General features: G+C 39.9%; 1 protein-coding gene across 18 annotated transcripts in view; it reads right to left on the reverse strand.

Moving 5' to 3' along the window:
- Nucleotides 1–22,622, reverse strand: part of KALRN (kalirin RhoGEF kinase) — a 475,447-nt gene that overhangs the window by 144,397 nt on the left and 308,428 nt on the right. For 16 of the 18 annotated variants that reach the window (XM_068195349.1, XM_068195340.1, XM_068195343.1 and 13 more), the window contains 9 exons: nucleotides 18,555–18,721; nucleotides 12,554–12,673; nucleotides 9,734–9,952; nucleotides 6,702–6,851; nucleotides 5,682–5,796; nucleotides 5,198–5,313; nucleotides 4,497–4,619; nucleotides 1,980–2,162; nucleotides 798–916 (listed from right to left, as the gene is read on the reverse strand). In XM_068195349.1, the coding sequence (XP_068051450.1) occupies nucleotides 798–916; nucleotides 1,980–2,162; nucleotides 4,497–4,619; nucleotides 5,198–5,313; nucleotides 5,682–5,796; nucleotides 6,702–6,851; nucleotides 9,734–9,952; nucleotides 12,554–12,673; nucleotides 18,555–18,721 (1,312 nt within the window). The remainder of the gene's footprint in view (nucleotides 1–797; nucleotides 917–1,979; nucleotides 2,163–4,496; nucleotides 4,620–5,197; nucleotides 5,314–5,681; nucleotides 5,797–6,701; nucleotides 6,852–9,733; nucleotides 9,953–12,553; nucleotides 12,674–18,554; nucleotides 18,722–22,622) is intronic. The other 2 variants (XM_068195344.1, XM_068195342.1) reach the window with 1 other exon arrangement.

The following is a 22,622-nucleotide window of genomic DNA, read 5'->3' on the forward strand; positions in this document are numbered from 1 at the left end:
GTGATTCATCAACATTTGCACCTTTGCTGACAGTCAGTGAGAAGTCACCCTAAAAATTTACCTTCAGAGGCAACACAGATGGATTTGGGAGACACCACTACTTTGAAAAGATTTCAACAGCTTGGTATCTGACCTGAGAAAATCCAGATGCTGTGAAATGCAATAATGGCATCTGTAGAGCCTGAGGCTGGGCCCCTCAAAGTTGAAATTCCTGAAATTTGCCACAGGCAGACCAAGAGTAATATTTTCTAAAGTATAAGTGATTTCTTATCAATCATGACCTGTGACAATTTCAGAGGGCTAAGAAATACTTTCCCAATATTCTTACACAAAAATTAAGACAGAATACTGTGAAAATAGACTGTTATGAAATATTTCCAGTTCTCTCAGTCCTACACTTGCTGAAATTTGAACCTAAACTTCAAGTGAACTCTTAGGTCACTGATGTTTAGATAATACTTAGACACCTCAAGATGCTCTTTATTTTTTCCTGCTTATGTTTCTTTTTACATATGACCAGAAGGAAATTAGCAACTCCACAACACCAGGGTTAATCCAAGTACTTGACTCACTACTTTCCCTTTCTAACTTCTGATTAAAACCAGAAGAAATTCAACCTTTATGTTCTGAAATTCTCTAACCTACAAGTAACAACTTCTGCCCTACACCTGTAGACTTATCTCAGTAGCTCTGCAGCTGGAAGGAGTTACAGGACTGTCAGTTCTCATCATACAAATATCACAGAATTATTCTTTAACAGATAATGTGCCATGCAGACAGAGTGTTTGGGAACATACTCTTTCTTTCTGGCTGACTTCCTTTTTTCTTCATTGACTTCATGATTTGCATCTCGCAGCTTTACCTCCCGGTCTGAAAGACTTGCTGGAATAATATCTAGTTCTAGGTCTTTATTATCCTAGGAAAAAAAAATAAGTACAGAGTTTAACTTCCTTGTAATCCTACTGTTTTGCAAAGTGCAGCATGTTCATGAGATCAAAGAAGTAAGAAAGGGCAAAATAAGATAATATCAAAAAGAAAGAAACTTAGAGAGAAGCAGAAGTACTATGAGAAGAGATAAAAACCTGAGAGAGAAATCTTAAAAAAACAGAAATTATATTCATTGTAATTTTCACTGTTTCTCCTAATTAGGAATCAACACTGATTAAAAGTCTAAATTACCTTACTCTTTCATATCTAAATTAGTTTTCTAGAATGAGACTTCATAAAAAACAGTCTGATGAAGTAGAGCACCATGCAGAGACAACTTTCAGTGGCCATTTACCATGGGTTACCTTTCCAGGCTGTGGTTAGAACTCTGTGTAAAACAGAAGCCCTACAAGGAACAGTGCAGTTAAAGTATCATGAGGGTGTGAGGGAATTTATTTCTTATTCTTGATACTTAATTCCAAAGAGTCATTGACTGAAAGGTTTTTAAGTGTTTCTACTTCTGGCACTCTCCCTTAATACTATGGCCAGGGAATAGCAGGAGATTCTAATTTTTGCTTCTTATGATGCTCTACTTCACCTAAAAGAATTCAGAGATGAGGCTGGGGATCAATTGTTCATGTTATTTAAAGGATGAGAGAATAAAAACTTCGAGTGAAAGTTTGAATTGAATGCAAAATAATGGTGTGGGAGCAGGATTTATGGTTTATACAAAAATTAACAGAGACTCAATTCAATTAAGGTGTTTTCCCCCCTTTCCTCCCGAAAGTTGTATGGTCTTCTGAAAAATGGTGCAAACATTTGTTTACAAAATCTTTCTGTACTTCATCTGCCTCTCCTCACATCACTGACCAACCACAGAAAAACCCTTTAACCCTTTTTCTCCAGAAGCAGTTCTGAGCATGGCCAGGTGGGCTGGCTGAGTTTTCAGTGTTTCTAATGGGCACACAAAAACCAACAGCATTCATTCCACAGACTTCACCTTCCTCTGTGACTCTGCTATAAAACCCCAGCAGGACTGGGTCTTACAGTACCTCTGGGTTGATTCCAAGGGCTTTTTCCAGGGAGTAACGGTATTTCCCCATCCTGAGAGAGAAGTCCCGGTAGCGCTTGTCTACGGTGGTGACCCACTTCCTAATTTCAGTGGCGTGTATGTGTCCTTTTTCTACAAAGCTGTCAGCCAGCTGGATGAGGAGCTTCACTTTCTCCTTTGTTTGCTGCCCAAAATATGGTCCTTGGTTATGTTTTATTATTATTTCCTTTACTTTTAACTCACACAGCAGTTAAAAGAAGTTCACAATTTTTATACGTCATTAAAGAGTGTCTGTATTTCATCTTATACAGAATCAGACACTTCAAACTTTCAGTAAAACATGAAAGGAATGACATTTTTATAAGGATACTTATGAAGCTGAAGAAGATAGAAAGTCAAGTTTTTGAAACCCCACAGACAAAAACACATAAAACATGTAGGAAGTTATGCATGCCTCCTTCCCATAAGCAAGAGCTTATTTTTGGTGAGCCTTGGAGTAGAAGACAAGCTTCTAAAATCACACCTCATAAAGTACACCAAGTTACTCTGAGTCTATATCTGGTGGATTTGCAGACCTGCGTAGGAAGGTCATTAATACACCACATATCAGCCCAGGGAGTGATTTTGAGTCATTACTTGTCTGTTTCAAAAACAAACTGAATTTAAATCCAAATTCATGGTTTTACTATAAAATCCTTTATCGGTGTTTTAGGTCCAGTTAGAACATTACCAGCTAAAAGATGCCTGAACTCCAAAGCACACACTGAGCCCCCAAACCTTCCAGAGGTCTTTTCTATTCCACTCTAGGCTCTAACTGCCCCATAGCCAAAACTGGCACAAAGGACCTAAACTCTAGCTCTGATTCCATATCCATCCCAGGAAATGAGGCACTGGCAAGCCTGTGGTCAAAGACAGAGAGGCTGTTCCCCCATGCCTGAAACAAGACACACTGTCAGGTACTTGGCATTATCAGTGATCTGACCACAAATGGACAAACGCACGTCAGACCAGAAAACATCCAGCAGATTTCAAACACAAAACTAAATTCAAGAAATTTCACCACCATAAGAGATTAACAGCTGAATCAGACATTATCCTAACAAATTAAATGAGTACCTAAGCAAGGCTGGGTATGGAGATGTAAATATCTAACTTCCTGTCATATTTAAAGGGTGATTAATTCCCAAAAGCTACTGGTGATTTTGCATTTCAAACAATCGGTTTGGCCAGAAAGTTACTGGGATCAGGAAGGCTTTCAGCTACAGCTTAATTTGAGAAAATTATCAGTCTGGGAATGATATGCATTTACCAGATTGCACATGGCAGTGAAAATATTCTACATCAGCAGTAGGACAGCCCGAGTGAGAAAGACTTAGATGTGTCAGCGTAAGAAACAACTAGTAATGGCTGTTAGTGAACAAGGTCTAAAATTCAATCCTAGGCTAAGTCAAGAGTCAAAATGATTTGGAAACTTCGTTATGTATTTCGATTATTTTAATAAAAATTAAACTATGAACCAGGATGTAATTTCAGGTGGACCAATTATGGGTGGTTAGAATTCAGAAGTAGTTAAAAAAATTTCATATGTGTCCTGTCTGAAGAAATTACCTTCCATCCACTGCTAGCTATCTCACATTTTCAGAAACATGCAAGCTAAGCTAAAAGAAGGGAACAAGAACACCACAAAGCCTGTGAATCAAACCCATACAAGTACGGACAGCCTAAGGAGGAATTTAAGGATTACAGAAGATCAATTTCAGGACACAGTGAAATGCAGCTACATAATACCAAAGCCATGGTCTTCCTGCAGTCCAACTCTGCAATTTACATCCTTATCAGGGACTCTTAATACCTCTGTGGATTCACTGTCTATGAATTACCTATGGTTTGAATTAATTTGTCGGAAGCAGATTCAATCACCATTCCTGTGCAAACCTCACCAGATTTCCCAGAATTGCTCCATATAAATTAGTATATTCTTGGTAATGCAGTTTTGTATTCAAAAATGTTCACCCTGGAGTTTAAAGACTCATCTATTTCAAGTACTTTGTTGGGATCAGCAGATTATTTCTAATGAGATAAATGATCATCTGTGATCAACCCAACTGGAATTAGTGAGACAAATTGTGGTTTTAAAGACAGAAGAAAGAGACCAGGAGTCCATGGTGACCTTGGATGTGTTCAGATCAATTAGTCGCTCTGTGCCAGTCTGGAATGATTGCTTGAGGATGGAATGTCTTATTAGATTGCTGTGTACCCTGTATGCAAATGGACTTTCTCTTCCTTCTGATCAGAACAGAAGTTTTCTACAACCAGTACTAACCAGGGTGGAGAAAACCTCCTTTTCGTGCCTACGTCTTGCTAAAAGTTCTCAAAAATCATTTGTCTTCAGGGCTAGGGTTTTCAGAGGGCAACTATAAAATCAAGGGACTATTATTACAGAGATTTAAGGCATTGAAACAAGACCATAAATACAGACTAAAGCAGCTGGCATAATGAGATTAAAGTCACTGTTTACTTTGGCAGGTACTCTGAATTCCCCATATTCCTTCAGGAGTTCCTGAGTTTCTTCTGCTGATTCCCCTGTGGAGTTGTGAGTAGAGAGGTAATATTCGCCTGTTTCTTGGATCCAGTCTAAGGCCTGTGAATGACAAAAAAAAAAAAAAAAAAAAACAAAAGAAAAACAAAACAAACAGTTTTTGCATTTCAAGAATTAATCCTCTGACAAAAAAACCCCTCTGCCAAACAAAGAATATCACATACATTGGGACTTAATACCCTGCATACTAAAACACTTTTTAGGAACACATAAAAAGAATAAAATAATGAAAGCAGGTGTGAAAGGATACAAAATGGTACTCTGTGTTTCCTAGGACAAAAAGGAGTGAAAGGAGTGTAGGGAATTCCACCTATATACAGAAAGATCTGCAGGGAAAGCAGTTTTCTCATTCAGAATGAGCTAAACAAAACGAGTTTGCTCTTACATTTATTTTCAAACAAATACAGAAATTAATCTGAGATGACAAAAATAGTGAATCTTGTTGTCGGGTTTTGGAATTGTCTTAAGTTTTAAAATCTATATTTGCCATGTTTTCAAAAGTTACAGTGTTTAAACACAATTTGAGATTGCAACAGGAGCCCCACATAGAGGCATTACATGGATACAGGAGATTTTACACACTGCCAGGACAGAGGGACAAGGTGGAGTTTTCACACTACCTGCTTGGCACTGCGCTCAAAGACAACATATTGTTGGCACTGATCTAATCTTCTCTTCTTCAGGGTCCAGAAGTGAAGGACCCGATTCTCCCTCTGCAACAGCTCGCTCAGAATGGCTGCAGGGCAAAGGAAAACATCTGCATGACTAGGGATTCTTTGAGTGCATACAGAAACGAGTTATGAAATGATGAATTTAATCATTTTGCCTGGACCTTATTCTCCAAAAAAAAAAAGCACAGAGCCCAAAATCACACTTCCTAAAAACAGGCATTGATTCAAAGGGGCTGCTAAAAAAACCCTGAAATCAAACCCCCAAACCGCACACTTAAGAAACCACCACAAAGCGAGCGTAGCTGCAGACTGATCTGGTAAAGGAAATGATGCTAGAACAGAGTTTGCCTTCTGAGCACAGTCACAGACTTTAGGAGGACCCCAGTGCAGAGGGGGAGGCAAACCAGACCTTCAGTGCTGTCACTGCACCAACCTTTGACCTGCTGCTCGGGCCCTCTGGTGTGGCTCGCCACTCCGGGCATGCTGACATTGTTCCTGTGGATGTACTTGAGGAACACCTCGGCGTTCCTCCGGGCCAGGGTGCAGGCCTAGGAAGAACAGCCCCCCGCAAAAGAATCAGTAAAGATGAGCAAAGAAAGCAAAGGAGACCAAGGGAGTTCTTGCTTATATGGCAAGAAGTTCTCTTTCTGGGAAGATGAGAACTTCAGCTAAGAGTCAATAAACTCAGCTAATAAACTAACAGTCTCACTGACCTATTAAAACATGAGTAATATTTAATATAGTGGCTCATTTTATATATGAAGGCAAATTAATGACAGTAATTAAACAACTGCTTGTTAAGAACTGGTACCTCACACATTTTCTGTCTAACCAAATCTAAGCCATCTCTCAAGAAAAGTACTCATTGTTTCAAAAAATGTACAAATCTAGAGGTGTAATTTCTTAAGCCTTGACTGCAAGTATAGTTTCACGTTGTGTATCAGTTTTAGTGGCAGGTGGGAGGCTGGCTGACAGTTCACTTGTCAGCCTGTTTCTTCCAAAGCAGCATCTGGAAGGCAGGAAGAAATTTCTGTCTCCGTCTTGGTGCTGCCTTGCAGGAACAAAATTGCTTCAGTTAATTGTTCTTCAGTTATTGGCTTGGAGGACAAAATTTGAAATGCTGGATGGTTTTGACAAGCCAACATCAAAATTATGTGTAATACCGGTCATTTATAGTGCAATTTTAAGAACTGAACTTTGAACCAGCACAACTAGCATCCTCCAAGTGCAAACATCACCTAATTGGTCTTGATGACATCTCTCTGAGATACGTATTGATAATAATGCTCATTACCCCTGCTATAACAAAGTAAAACTGGCCTAGAGTTTATACAGCCAGCCAGTAGCTGAACTGAATTACACATCAGAGCATCCTCCCAATCTTACCAACACTGCTCTAAATTGTCTACTTAATGGAAAGTTTTCCTAATTTATTAGAGAACTAAAATTAGACCTTGAGAAAAGCCTCTTTCTGTTCCAGATGCTTGCTGATCAGAGGGATGACGTGGTCTATCTCAGCTGCTGGCCCAAGTTTATCTCGGCCTCCACACCAGTCTTCATCCCGTCTGTATTCCTGCTCCAGACTCTCTAACACGCTGCACACCTGAAACATGCCCATAGCACAGCTCAGTTATCCACCATCATAACCAGGAGGAGAACATTCAGCAAAAGTCTGTGACCGATGGCATTTCATTTTTGCACTATGGGCCACAGCATGGGAGTAACTGGGTATAAAACAGGCCCTAGACAGAATGATCAAGGTGCTTTTCTTACCTGCAGGGATCTTTACTGTTTGGGATACAATTTGTCTGGTTTAAGGCTGATAAACCATTCTTCTCTTCTAATGAATGATGGGAGGAAGCACAAAAGGTTGAATCAAGGCAGGAGTCAGTCCAGCCCCAGTAGATCATTCAGGAAACAATCCCTATTCTAGAACATGTTTAAATCCTACTGAAGTCAAGGGACTTAACACATACTTAAAGAAAAGCACACGTTTAAATGCTTTCCTGAAACAAAGCCTGAAGCTGGAATTAATTCTCTTCAGCTATATTTTAGTTGCTCCCTATACAGCTTTTTTAAAGGCTGATGGAAACCAATAGACTTTAAACCAGGGTCACAATCCAGGTGGATGCAGGTGCTTCACTGCACAGGGCTCACACACATATGTTCTATCTTGCTAGAATAGTGGAACAGTGGAAATGAGGTAAATAAACCAACACAGCCTGGAAATTAGGCAGTTGCCTCAGACAAGGCTGAGTCTTCTATGTTACAGATCCTGAGAATATTCTCAGTGGCCTGTGCAGACACAGCAAAAGTTTCCCAGGACATTTAGAACTTTCTTCTTCTTTCCCAAAGGGCTCCCCTACAGATTCCACAGCTGAGATGACCCAGTCAGTTATTGCTGGGATCCAGGTAGCAATATCCATCCTTTTCTTGCTCACTCTTTCAGGTTTAATATGAACACAGTTATAATTCAGGGGAACCCACATTATTAAGAGCACAGTCTGGAGGAGACTCCAGAATTACCCCCCAATCATCCCCACTATCACAGGCCATTTTCATATAAATCTGATCAAGAGCACATTGAAGTCCACTTTAAAATTGGTGAGTTAAGGTGAGCTGATAGCTGATCCTGCTGCCAGGCTTATGCACTATGCATTATGCAAGGACCTTATGCACTTGGCAACCTAAAATCATCTTCTTGCTTGGATGCAAATCAGCATTCACCCTCAAACATTTAGTGGAGAGCAAGTGCTTCACATGTTATATAGGCACAGAAAAGCATTTTCATTTAACTTCTTGAAAACCTTGACATTCTATTGGACTTTGGTGATTTAAAGAATGAAAATAAATTGACTGCCTGGGATTCACATATTTCCAGAAAGAATTGTCCCTGCACATGCAAAGATCATCTTTCTGTTAAGGTGATGAGAGAAGTGAATATAAAATGGGCTGTCAGTGAAGTCAGAGAAAAACTGGGCTGTTTGAAATCCAGGGCTTCACCACAAATATCAAGAACATATTATACTGGGGGAAGACAAGCATGAGGAAGTTTGGCTGCATGTGACACTCTCTCTATTCTTTTAGCTCCTTTTTCTGGATGCTCAGAGAATTCAGGATCCAGTAAATGATTCATTCCACTGTCAGGCAGTCATGGAGCAGGCCCTTAAGGACTGTAGATCAGCTGTGCAGCCCAAGAGAAGATGACAGGCTTGCAGAATGAGTTCATGAGCATTCAAAGTCTGAACGATCTTGGCCCTGCACATTTGCTGAACAGACACAACCAATGAATGAACTGGTGGGCACTGCAGTGTGCTTGTCTGTGACTTGGAAACAGGAAGAGACACCAAACTGATAAATTACTGCCAAAGCATATTTTGGCCAGTACATTTAACTGTCTAAAGCTCTAATGAATCCCCTAACAGTTTTCATTTCTCACACTCCTCCATCAGCAGTAATTCATTTTGATCTTGAATGCATCAGGGACTGTAAATCTGTTTGAAGCTCTTCACAGTGAAATACATTAATTATAAGGAATGAATTCCTCTTAAACAGTCTTAAAAATACATTAAACAAATGACACCAAAAAGTGGCCCAAGGATCATCTCCAGCCTCCAAGTTAAGGAAAAGTACACTCTTTCCCTAACGACATAGCTAGTTGTGTTAAAAATCTTCCCATGTCTGGTTCTCTAATTGAGGATCTGTGTGGCAACAACAATAGCAAATGTCCTGGCAATCACTGCTGCCTTTTGTGTAAAACCACAGGTTCCTGCAGTGTCCCTGCTAACACCAACTGCCTGGCTGCAGTAAATGACATCAGGCAAGGCTGCTTGAGTAGCCACACTGTGACACTAATTCTCACTGACTACAGCATAAAGGGCACCTGCTTGTGCAAGGGATGAATAATCCCACCATGCCAGCAGCCAACTGAAATGTGTTTTGCAATTCATGAACACCTGGAATGAAGTAGAGTTGGGATAGCATGTAACAGGCTCCTGCTGTAATTATCTGTGTTGCAGGTGGATTTAAGAGAAATCCCTTCAAATCTTGGCATCTTTTCTGGCATGGTGGTAATTTAAGTACTAGTGAAAACATTGGCTCACAAAGTAACAACTAATTAATTGCAATTGGTTCTCAAGGAAAAGCAGATTTATATTTCTCAAAACTAAGTATCATGAGAACTTAAAACAAAAGTGTTGAGATTTTAAAAACTATTCCTGTTTGAAAGGGGAAAATTGAAGAAAACCCAACAAAAATAGCACCTTCAAGAATTACATTGCTACACTGAAAACTTTGAGATGCAAGTTATTACAAAGTGCTTGCTGCTCCTTTTTTGTCTTTTTTTTTTTTTTTTTTGAGGGGGGAAAGAGTTATGTTTTGTTTGTGTTTGGTTTTTTTTTTGTGTTGCAATACTTGTCAAAGAAATAATTTTTACTGACTCAGACTTGGTTTACTATGGCTCAGAAATGGCACTGTGCAGCTCACCTGCTCAGAGGTTTTATAAAAGGCCACAGAGGCATTGACAAGTTTGAGCCTGTCCTCCATCTTCAGCATCAGCTGCTGCCAGTGCAGGGCCACCTTCTCGGCACATTCTCTGATGGCATCAGCATCATAATGTCCAGCCTGCAGCAACACTTCGGCCTTCTGCTGGACCTGCAGGGCACTCTGGTGTGTCTTCTGTAAGGAAGTGGCATGAAAGAGGGACTGTGTATGAGGGGAGGAAAGAGAGGTTGTACAGATGTGCCAGATGTATGGTAGAAAGGTGAAGTGAGGCGTGAGCATGGGGATGCGAGAGAGTGAAATATTTTCAGAATTATCTTTAGTTAACTGAAAGCAAAGCATTTTAGTTTCAGTTATTCACACACACTTGCAACATGTTAATAAAGCTTGGAACACTGCTAAGATGGGTTGGCTCCACTGGTCAGCTACTGTCCCTTAGGCAGTAACGTGGGGTGGGGTTCCCAGGGGTCCATTCTGACTGCCTGGTGCAGGCAGCTCTCACTGAGCTCTCACCCAGCCTCAGTGCTGACTGCATCCCACACAATCTACAGCCCAAAAGCAAACTCTAAACAGTTGGCAAACTATGGGTCTAATCACCCTAATTTGGCTCTTGCCAGGCAGTCTACCTGGCATCAGCAGCTTTACTTGTGCTGTTGTTCAAAACATCAATCCCAGAAAATAAGATGTCTTACTAAAGGGCATGAACTTCATCACAAGTAGCAGCCCCTACAAGAGGCATTTCTGAAAGTCACTCATACTGGAGATCAGACTTATGCTCCTACCTTTAAGTCAGAGCTGGGGAGAGTCAAACCATTCCCTCCACCATTCCCCAGTTTAGTCAGTAGCCACTTTACAGGCAGGGCTGAGTTATCTGCCCTGTTCCTTGGCCTATACCAGCTCCTCTCAGAGCTACCAAGTGGCGACCATGTCTTCCTCTGTGGGCTGCTAAAATAGTCCCCATCCCTTCACAGCCTCCTGAGTAACTGTGTTCAGACATGGTTAAGTCCAGTATTTGATTTTAATCTTCTGAACAGAAGCCCTAAAATCTCTCAGACTCCTCTGTGGTATGTCCCATTTGTAACTGCTGCTGACAAATTCTCATGTGATATTTTTATGATCTAAGCCATGAACCTGGAAAAAAGCTTGAAATCATCTGGCAATAAACTGATGAATAATGCAATGTAGAGAGAGATATTAGGAAACAAAAGAGATTAATAATTGGCAGAAATTTAGGAAGATGTTCAAGAACAACTGGTTAAATTTAATATCCAGCTGCTTTACTGATGTCAGAATTGTAATACTTGTTTGAAATAGACTTTGAAGGATTTCAACTGAAAATCAATTCCACATCTAGAATGCATTTAGAGAACAGTCTGCCTTGTGTGCTTTGCTGATCTCTTCCCCATATTGAGCTTTAAATACTTTAAATGTTTAATCTAGTGTTTTTTTTTCTTTTTGAAAACGTATTTCCCCTTTACTATGGTGTAACCCTCTTCTCCCTCTGCAATTTGCATTCACCACCAAATGCAAGCACTTCCCCAGTGTCAGAAGCTGTGATAACACAGCCAGTGGGTGTCTTGTTCCCCACTGCTGTCTGGTGGTGGCTGCCAAGATGTGGTCAGCACAGCTTGGTACCAGTCAGTTCATACAGAATTAATAAAAAACTTCTTCCTTTTCCTTTAGGAGCTACAACAGCTGCTCCTTCATTACTCTGAGCAGAGCTGGATCAAAATAAGTCATTAGCTGAGATTTATACTTATTAGCATCACTGTAATATATATTGACTAACTTCAAGTTTACCAGGAGACATCCCTTCCTCTTCCCCCCACCTCCCACCCCCAGTCAGGCATCTCTTCAAATCTCCATACTTGCAGAGTTTAAAGTTTGATTTAGTTTTCAAGTATATGGGTATTTTTCAGCTGTTCTTTTCTCTGTAAAAACCTAACAATCGATATTATCTGGGAAGCACACACACCTTTTAAGCTGGAACAGGAAAAAACAATGCCAGAAAGCAACCTCTTTCTAGCAACTGATGTGAGCACACTCTGTGAGTATAGGGTTTGCTCACAATAACAGCTATATGAAGCACTGAGCTTAATTAGGAATCTTTTAGAGCCCTGCTCAGGGTAGACCGTAGCCCTTCACTACCTTCTCATTCAAAGGAAAGCTGCTCAGAGCAGGGGCCCTTCCTCTTGGCCCTGTGAGTGAGGCAAATGGGTTGGCTCACAATCAGTTTCCAAGGGCCAAGACAAAGATGTGTTGTTACTCCAGAGCAAGAAGGGGGAAAAGCAGTTTAGGAGTCCATTCTTAAAAATAGCCCCTCTTGCCTCTTTGTCAAAGTTGTTTGAGGATGAGGGTTGGAATGAGTTTCTTTTCTGGTGTTCATGAAAGGAAAGCTGAATGAAAGATTATTTAGCATGAGAGAATTATCCAGTAAAAAAAATATTCACAAATGAATGCTGTGGAATGACCTCCGGACTGTGGATGTGGAAAGAAAACTTCTCCCATTTCAGATCACTTTATGAATTTCAATCTTAACTTTTTTATCAAAGAAATTTTCAGGAGACGCCTGAGTGTCATTTTCATGAATGCAAAAGCTGATATCTGCAGCAGAAGAATTAGCTGCAGGTAATAAATAGCTTCACTACTAGCCGCTGGCTACATTATGAGTTTAATGATAAGTTGATTTTCTAAAGCCTCTATTCCTCCCCTTCCTTCAAGAAAGCAGTAATTGATGCCCACGAGATAACCTTTTGTGTGATGTTCACCTGGGAAGGAGAAACAAAGTGAAGTTGTAGGTGTTACCTCTATTGCCAGCTGAAACTGCTCGTGCTCCCGCTGGAGCTGCTCAGCCTCCGAGAGGGAGCTGGCATTGACCAGGCTGGCGCTGAGCATCGACTCCCCATTCCTGATCCAGCCAAGCACCTGCAAACAAAGGATGTGCTCATTGAAAGGTTGCTTCAGTACCAGGGTTTATGCAGTCACCAATCAGAAAATGCTTCAGCCTGCCTGAACAAGTGTGGTTTTGGGCTGAAGCTGTGAGCAGAAAGAAATCCTAGCATAAGGTCTTAATGACGCGCAAGAGGCAAAGATCTTATTGAAAAAGTTATTGCTTGAAGAATTAATCTCCCTTTACATGGATATTTGGATAGCAAAGAACACTCATTTTCAAGGTTTGATCACAAAAATGAATGGGCCCCTATGCAAATACCCCGGGGCAAAACCACAAAGCATAATGAGGGAGATTTGAATTTAAACATCTTTTCAAATTTCCGACAGGAATCATAGATTTTGTAACACCTTTCTGCTTCACTTGCCTATGTGTCTTTCACACAAAAGTCTGAGCTTAGTGGGAGGAGGGAGAGGACACAGTTGGATTCATTTGGCATGGAGTTAAGATGCAGTTGGAGTTTCCACCTGCACACAGCTAGGAAAAATGTCAAGTCTTGCATTTTGTGTTTAATCAAGAGGCTTTACTTCAGACATGTTAAAATTATTTGTAGACATGCAATCCATGCTGTAATGACTGCAGAATCACATCCTAAATGTACATAATTAATCCATCAAGCTTGTACTCACTCATTTAAGCAGCAACATTTTCTGCTATTTTAAGACACGTGTTTAGGAAATTAGCACCCAGAGCACACATTCAAGTTCTTTCCTGTGGTGTCTCAAAGCCTTTTTTCTACCTGTGAAGGTGTCGTATTAGTCCAGCAAAGCCAGAAAGTTGCTGAGTCCAATCCACAGATCCACAGGAAATCCTGACTGCTCAATCACTGCCCTAAATTTAGCTCATGATTTCCAAAATTGACTTTGCTGCAATAGTCTACATAGCAATTTCCCATTTGTACTATCATTTTCTACAAGTGATCCATTAATTGCCTGGAGGAAACAGGGATTTTTTTATTGCTTTGTTTTTCATCCCTACATCATGTATCACACCCTAGTTAGTGCCATTCAGTTCCTGTAGGGTAAAAAATGAGTTTTCCCTAGGAGAAAAAAGGGAGACATCTATACATGTAGCTGACCCTAATTTGTAGAAAATTACATTCTGCTCAGTACAACAGTGTGGAATATTTAATTTCATTCATTTCTCTTTCATCAGCAGGTGTAATTGTTCCTGTGGTAAATGCATCACACATTTAAAGAAAAAGCAGTTGAGTTATCATGTGGAAATTGTATTGTCTGGCATTTTCTATAACCCATCAGACTTGAACCCTGCATTATTACCAACTGCATGGTACCAAACTCTGAAGTTAACCAAAGGATCACTGAACCTGGGAAAGACCTGAATTGAGGACACCACGAGGCAAGACATGCTTTCATGTTTTACATACTGCAATGCAACCAGCCTTGGACTATTTGGAATGTAGAAAATACTGAGTGTGTATGCTAAAAATACAGCATTTTTTTCCTTTCCTTCATTTCAGCTGAGTTTTTCAAAAACTGCCACAGACAGTTTGACACAGATTTCACACAAATATCTGAGCCTCTAAATAGTGAAACATCATGGAAACTCAGTCTTAAAACAAAGCAACTTGATTAGGAAGAGACACCACACAACCAGTCTGCCAGGTTTCCTCTTGTGTTAACAACACATATTCATCCCTCTTTTCGAGTCTTGCAGACTCAAATTATCCAGGGCAAAGCAGTTCAGGTGGACTGGTGGATTCCATGTGCCAGCAATGCTGCCAGCACCGCTCCTGACCAAGTCTGCTGCCACCCCTGCATAGCTGCCCCCTCTCCTTCCCCCAGAGCGTGGGGTTGGACACCCATTCTGGGGTTCCTACATCCCCTTTTTCAGGCCCACGGAGCACCCAAGCACTAGCAAATTTTTCTTGGAAGCATTTACACAGTGACCCTTTTCTACTTTGAGAAGTCTGGCATTGAAATCTGAGATTTGCATTGGCTATTTTCATAGTAGTGTTTCTCTCTTACTTGTGTTGTTAACATACAGTAAGGAAAAAAAATTCACTTGCACAACCAAAGCTTCTTAAGTCTAAGTTCAAAAGCCTTGCAGAGACATCCCTTGTGTCCCTAGTTTAGAATAGGGAACTGGCTGGAAGGGGGGCATTTACACATTTGTATCTGGTTTACAAGACCTGCTCACAAATTGACCTCTACTCATATAGTGCTTAATACCTTTTCATTAAAATATATAGAAAAGCTCCTAATACAGGACTAAAGGACATCTGTGATTATTTCCTGTATTAATATTTTCACCATTATTTAGCAACCTGCAGACAGCCCAACCCTAAAAGACAGCTTTAAACAGACATTTTCTACAAATTATAGATTTTATCAGCTTTGCAGAAGCAATGATGAAATAATTCTGGAGTTAAATAAATCTTCAAAGACTTTCTTATACATCCTAACAATTTTTTATAACAGAGAAGCAGAAACACTTTTATGGGATCTTATATAAAAGCCACTTGTCACTGGAGAACAGTTTTACTTTAAGGCATGGGTTGTTTAACAGGGCAACCACCACAACTCTGAAACAACTCCCACCTTTGACTCCAATTTGCTTTAGAGAGGATATGCTCCTGTACAGGGATTCTCTGCAATTAAATAATAGTACCAAATTCTTCTAAAACTCCTAATTTCTTCCCTGGAACTCTGCCATCTTCACTCAGCATGGAGTCAGACTCTACAGGAAAAATAAAGATTGAGGCACCCCTTGTGCAGCCGTCCTTAAGAAATGAGAGCTCTGTACCATGCAGTGCTTTTGTCAACTGCTCAGTTTAGTCAGAATGCCTTCCTTCATGTTTCTAAAAAGCACTTAGGGCCTTGCTATGGATACCTGTCCAGTCAGATAAGAAAAGATTTTTAAGTTTAGAAGACAAAACAATATAAGTGAATCTTTTACACCTCCAGACCCTTTGCAGCTTCCTTCAGAAGCTTTTACTAACACAGACCCAACCATCAAGGACAGCTTCTGGTAATTTTAACCATGTTTAAAACTGCATCAGTTTTCCAGGAGCTATTTGACATTAGATTAGGAAAAAACAAATATATTCAGTGTCTCTCAAATCACTACTTCCCATCATCCTTTGGGCATATATATTTTGAAGGAAATCTAATGCCAAACAGCAAAAAATAGATGGATAACAAGCACATCAAAAGGATTAAATATACTTCAAAACAACCTGGAAAGCAAGTATAGTGGGACACCTTGAGGGTATCTTAGAGCAAATCAGGTCAAGTTCAAAACTTATTAAAAAAAAAAAAGCCCAAACCATACAAAGATAAATTAAGGGGATAGAGAAGCCAAACAGCTGTAGGCACAGCATTAAAGTTTGTTTTTTTAAACTGATCTCCACAAATCTATTCTGCAATTACTTTTATGTAAGTAGTCCAAGCTCTATCATTTCTGTCAGAAATGAGTAGGATCCAAATGAGGGAAAATCAGGCTTGGGCAGAATTTTTCTTAATAACAAAGACCTTGTGAATTACTGATCTTTATTATTTCCGCTCTAAAACAGTTCACAGAACATCTCATTTGGAATTGTTCCATTTTAATGGCCCCAAACTTCAATTCATTGTCTTGGCATTCAAACCCTTGGTGCATATGATATAAAGCAGAAATCTCTGGTAAATGAAACTTAAATAGATAGAGACAGTTAAAAGACTTTTTATTTCCATGAGCCATTATATCAAAATGCAAACACATGTACATGTAGCAGCTTTGACCAATTTTACTCTGTCAGCAGAACTTAACACAGCTACAGGAGGTGTCTTGCAACAACCACATCTCAACTCATTCACAAGAGAAAGAGCAATTTGGTAATGAGATCATCCATCATCTCAGATGCACTAAACTGAAAGTGAAGGAAACCTGGACCAGACTGGAAATGAACTGCAAGCCAAAATCAATACATTTCCCAATTTCACTAAATGGTTGGGAATATGACTCATTTACAGGAACCAAGTAGATAGGACATAGAAATATTTTAACTTGCCTCTTTCTAAGGGAGATTGTAGCAGTGGTAATTTATAAGTTAACAAGCAAAGGGGTGCTTAGTATTCAGCTGAACAAATAAAATGTTTTTTCACTACTGGTTTGCTGAGAGGTCACATAATAACAAAGCCTCTGATGGTCCCAAGCTCTGTTAAGGAAATACTAATTCAAGGCAGCTGTTCTCTCAAAGTAAGTATTAGCTCAGTCCTATAACCACTTCCTTTGGGTAGATTTCAGTTGTAAAACAGTTAAGGACCAGCAGATATTTGATAATAAGGCAAATAACATCAGGTACCTGCAGAAAGTGCTGCACTGCCACTGAATGGCTGCAGGAGCAGCCACAGGGCTGACTGCACTCCATCCCAGACAAGTGGGCAACCTGCACCTTTAGCCTTTCTGCTACACATGTAACTCCTCTCTGCTTTCTGTCATAAATAAAAATGGCTCTGCTTTACCATAAATCTATCACATATACCTCCAGGCTTAGCTAAGCTGTGTATAAGAAACCTCAGAAACCTATAGAAAAAATAAAGTATATACTTCATAATCATATTAAGATGTGGTTATAAATATCACAGAGTGTTTCTGAGTTTTGCTTGGTTTGTTTTCTTTTTTTTTTTTCAGAAGAAAACCAAGCAGTCTACAGAGCTCCAGAACTTTGTGAGAAGCTGATCTCCAATAATCACAAATGCAAAATTACCATATTTTAAAAATAAAAATTAGGAGAGTTCTATGCTACTTTTAGGTAGAGTTGAAAAACATTCACATCAAAGTGGACTTTGAAAGAAAACGTAGTTTTCTTTGCTGTTAGTGCTGGCAATTTGCTGAGTGTGAAGGATTTCTTTTGCTGGCAATGAGAAAGCAATTCAGATAAAGCATCACTCAGTTATTCTGTCATCAAAAGTGCATATTTATGATCATATGTACTGAGCATTCAGAGAGTGTGTGTGTGTTTAAGTAAACAAACGAGCAGATATCTTTCATGAACACCTCGTAGTATTTGGACACTTGTCCCAGCACCACCCCGCAACCCAACTATTTTTATAGTAAAATGGAAAACTGAATATTCCAGATGTCTGGAAAAACATTCTTGGTTTTCCTGATGAAATCAATAACATTCAATAAAAAGACAGACATACACTAGAGTGTGAAGCCACCTATGGACTAGGAAGCAGGAAGTGTAATGTTATCCTGTGCAGCAAAGGAAAACAAAGAAACATGAGGTATCCAAATTAAATGTTAGGGAAAACCAAGGGAGGCAGAACATGACTGCCTATGCTAGGATGAAATCTGAAAGAAAGGCAATTTAATAATACAAAGATGTCTAAACAAGTCCTGGGATCTAGAGACCCCTGACAGAATTTTTTAAATCACCAGAAGATGTTAAAGATTCCTGCACGACAACAGATGTATAGCAATAAATGAAAAGGTGAAACTAATATAACGTCATACTTAGGCCTCACAGCTCAGTTTCCTTTGCTTTGGGCCTGTTTTCCACCTTAGCTTAAATCTGGGTCACAAATCAAATAATTATATTCCCAGAACACTTGGAGTCTGAGGCCATTTCTCCATTTGAGAAGGTACATGGTCAGTTCTGCACTGAATTCCCATAACTACTCATGAAGCCAAAACCAGGCTCACGTGGGAGAGCAGAGCCCCTTCTTATTTGCAAACAATATTTCCCTTCTTCTGTAAGCTGTCAGCAAATCAAGCACTGTTAAGGAAAGGGGATTTAGACTGCCCACCTAAAGGTCTGTCCCTTGGCAGACACTGGCTTAGCAGTGTGAATGTAGGTAATGGCTGAAAACCCCCTCAAGCCCCTCATGTGTGGTTGAAAACTCTCACCTGCTTGACCTCAGCCTGGAGGTGCCGGAGCTGTAGGCACTGCTCTAACCTCTTGTGAGTTTGGTCAGCATTGAGCTCCAGCTCGTGCTGTTTCTCGTGAAGGAATTCCAGCAGTTCTTGAACCTGGGTTGCAAGATCAATGTCTTTTTCACAGATCAGCTCAATGCCTGTAACATGCAGAGAGAGAGAGACAGATTATTGCACTTACTTGAAATTTCAATTTTGCATAACTGGAAACTTCAAATTTTTTTGCCACATAACACACTGATTTGCAACTGTCTGAGTAATTCTTTCTCACTTAACTTTCTCACATGCAATATTTGGCTTTCACAGCTCCCTAATCTTCCTCACTACATTTTTCTACAAAGTGGTGTTTCTCTGGTGGTCATTGCTTATCTGACTCATCAGCATCTGGCCAGTCAGACTGACTTAAGCACAGTCTTGCTCAAAAACTTGCATGAACATCAAATTTTAAAAAAAGACAAAAAAATCCTCAGTTTTTTAGGGTAATTCACAAACTTATACTTTAAAAATGCATGTTGGAAAAAAAAAAAACTAAAAGAGAAAAGAGATAAGGAAGAAAATAGAAAAGTCAAATAGATCTACAATAGTGCTACAAGTGCAGGGAACTCCATTGAGAAAACCTTTTTCTATCTGGATGCTTGTAGAGGATCATCATCAATGAATTAGTTTAAATCAGACTTTAGTTCATTCAGAATTATTCCACAGACTGACTTCTGTCCAGTCCTCACACAGCAAACAGAAAGGGTGTCACAGTACCACATCCCCCTCCCTTGCATCCTACATGAACTTGCTAACCCCTCAAAGGCCTGGTCTGATTTCATGGCCCTGACTTGATCAGGAGATTGAAATAGAGACTTCCTGAGGCCCTTCCTACCTCCTGAATGTTTTCCCTGACACTGTGAGCCTTGTGTGTAGTGGTTACATGAAATACAGTCCAGACTTCACACTTTCCTTCTGGGTGCCACTGATGGAACTGCAGTGCTGGGTTCACTACCAGTGCAACTGGAAGGTTTGGCCTGGAGGAAATATGACGTCATCCCATGTTACTGCAGTCCCTGGGATTGCAAACTAATAATGGCCTGACTCTTCCCTTATGAAGATCTACTGGAATTTTGCCATTGGCCTCGAAGCAGGAAGGATAAGGAACCTAACATAAAAATAATACGATTGCAGTAATGCTGAGGAAACACTGCACTTTCCTCCAAAGCCATTTGATTCAACAGAATAATTCAGCATTAAAAAAGAAATGTGTTAATTAGAAGCTGCTGAAAAAAAGTCTTGGACACTATTTTTGAAAACCATTTAGAAAGTTGTCTTTACCTCCCTCTTTATCCTCCTCAGAGACTCATGAATTTCATTCAGCAGTATCTACACAGTACAGCACACAAAATAAATACGACCTTATTACTAACCCTATCCCTTTTCCCGGTTTCTGGTTTTATCAGAAAAAGCACATGGGAATGCAAATGATTGGCTTATTCCCTTTCCCAGCCAAAACAAAACAGTTCCTTCATTACCAAATAAAGTGGAATGGCCCCTGGCTTCCCATTTAAAACTGGAAATTTAATATATGTTTCTATTCTTGGGAGTGAAGTTCTTTTCAGTTGCCAGACACCAGGCATTGTTGCTGCAATTAGCCTGCATATGGTTCTGTATCCTGAAGACATGATGGCTTTTTGTATGCTTGACTTCGCCACACCTATTGGGTATTAAATGCACAGCTTTTCCTCCTGCACACTCAGCTGGTGCAGTTCTGGTCGTGCTAACTCATCAACAGCAACCAGGGAACTGCCTGGGATGCTATCCAAGGGCAGTGTGTGCTCCCCATGATGAATGATCTGCCCTTTCCTGCTTGTCATATGTCACGCAGATTTATTCTGTGGTGCCAGCACATGCGGTGAGAGAGCTTTTTCTTCTCAAGTATTGGTTGGCAAAATAGAAAACCTTGTTTCCTGAATAATTTCATAGATATTATCTTTACATTGTGTTTTGACAGCTAGAAAAGCACAGCTGACTTTCTGATAAAATGAACTTGGTTGCCATTTTCTTCTTCTGCCTCAAACAGAGCAGCAGAGGTCAAGTGAGTGATATTAAATTGAAAATGTTTTTAAAAAATCCTACAGGAAAGAGTACAGAGCCACACTAACTGGCATCCAACAAAACATACACCTGAACTGCTTGCAATGTGAGATACCATTCCGTCTATGGAAGGGGCAGTGCTTTTTAAATTGTACAAAACTGTTCTGAAACTGCTTTAAACCTGCTTTATGCTGAAATATTAAGAACCTGTGATAGCTGAGTTCATATTCACTTCTTTGCAATATAAACTACAGTTGTATTTAACTTTAAAGGACACCACAAAGCAAATGAAATAGATTTCTGCTTCCCTTTTAAGCAATGCAACACTTGGAAAAGAGGTGCATAATGTTAGCTTGATGAACAGGAAGCAAAAGGACTTTGAATCTTACACGTATCAGGCAGGTACTGAATAAATATCCCCAACTTCAGCTCTACAGTGTATTTCAGGTTTGACTTAGATGCAATTTGTCTAAGATATAAAAAAGAGCTCTGTAAACCATCAGAGACCCCCACTGGGGGCTCATTATGACAGTGATATTGACAATGCAAATGGACTTTATTAATCAAATAAATTTGCACAATCAGTTAACCAGCTGTTAGAGTGCAACTGCTTTTAATGCCTACAATCAGACTAACTAAGGTACATATGCTAATAAATTACCTGAGCAGGTCATCACCACACCTTGGGCCCAAGTGCTGAATTACTCCTGAATAATTATCCTAAACTTTCTGTGGGAAATGGATTTCTCAGAATTGTCCAAGTTGTCACTTTTGAAAACACCAGGCTCCCTCAATGTATTGAGTTAAGCATCCAGAAAAACCAATAACCATTTCTGTGAGTATTTACCCACATATTTAGCTTTGCTTTCATCAGTAGAGCTAAAATCAAATAGGAAAAATAGCAGATAGGTTCCTTGAAACAAAAAGGGCTGGCTTACTAGAAACTCCAGTCTTGTTGAGAATATTACTATATTCTCTACATACAAATATGTTTCCTGATTGACACAGATTTTAGCAACAATTTGCAAGTACAGCAAAATTTCAGGAAATGCAACCTGACTTCCAGATCTTACCTATTCTCTAATAAAACCAAACATTTCTTTAAAAAAAAATTATTCTGATGGAGAAAACAGTCTAATCCAGGCTCACTTGCATGTGCTGGAGTATTGGAAGGAATCACAGGAATATAACCCTGAGCTGGATGGAACTTTGGAAATACTGGGCTTGCAGAGAAGCCTGATTGTATGGATGCCCTCAATATCCACAGAGACCTGGTGCATCACAGAACCACTGGATTTATTGTACCAACATAAGAATGCTCACAGGGATTGCCAGATACTCCACAGCCTAGTAAGGGTCAGTGCTCCAAGTCTGCATCAGACATGCAAAAATCACGGCTGAATGTCCAAAACCTTCTTTTTCTACCTCAAGACCTTCAAGTGAAAAAGACATCATAAATGGCAGCACGTGGATGTAATTTTATCTGACAGACTTGCTGGCTTAAAGACCTCCAAGACAAACTAGAGAGTGATCAAAAATAAGTCAGTCTCCTGTGTGGTATGTTGAAAAGAATAAAGCTCAAAGAGAGTTATAGGGAAGGGAAGAAACTTGGTCAATTAAGGGTGGCTTGGTTAGGTAGAATGGCTCCGGAAAATCACATTTTTTCTGGCTCTATCTTCCGTGGCTACAGCTGAGTTTTGATTGTAGCAGTGGTGATAGTGTACAATAGGAAGCATCAATAGCAGCTCATTTCCCAGAACGTCTGCAAGTTTTCAGCTCTGGCAGTTCAGAAGAATCATCCCCTACCCTATGCCCTGAATGGCTATGAGAAAGGATTCAGGAAGAGGGAGTAAAATTCAATCCCTTTTTTTATGAAGTATAAATGTTCTTTATTGAAGTAAGAAGCAGTAGGCTCCCAAGTACTATCGTTCTCCCTTATTTTTCCATTCTCCCAGCATTTAGCAT

The sequence above is a fragment of the Anomalospiza imberbis genome, chromosome 7, assembly GCF_031753505.1.
Source record: "Anomalospiza imberbis isolate Cuckoo-Finch-1a 21T00152 chromosome 7, ASM3175350v1, whole genome shotgun sequence".
NCBI classification, from domain to species: Eukaryota; Metazoa; Chordata; class Aves; order Passeriformes; family Viduidae; genus Anomalospiza; species Anomalospiza imberbis.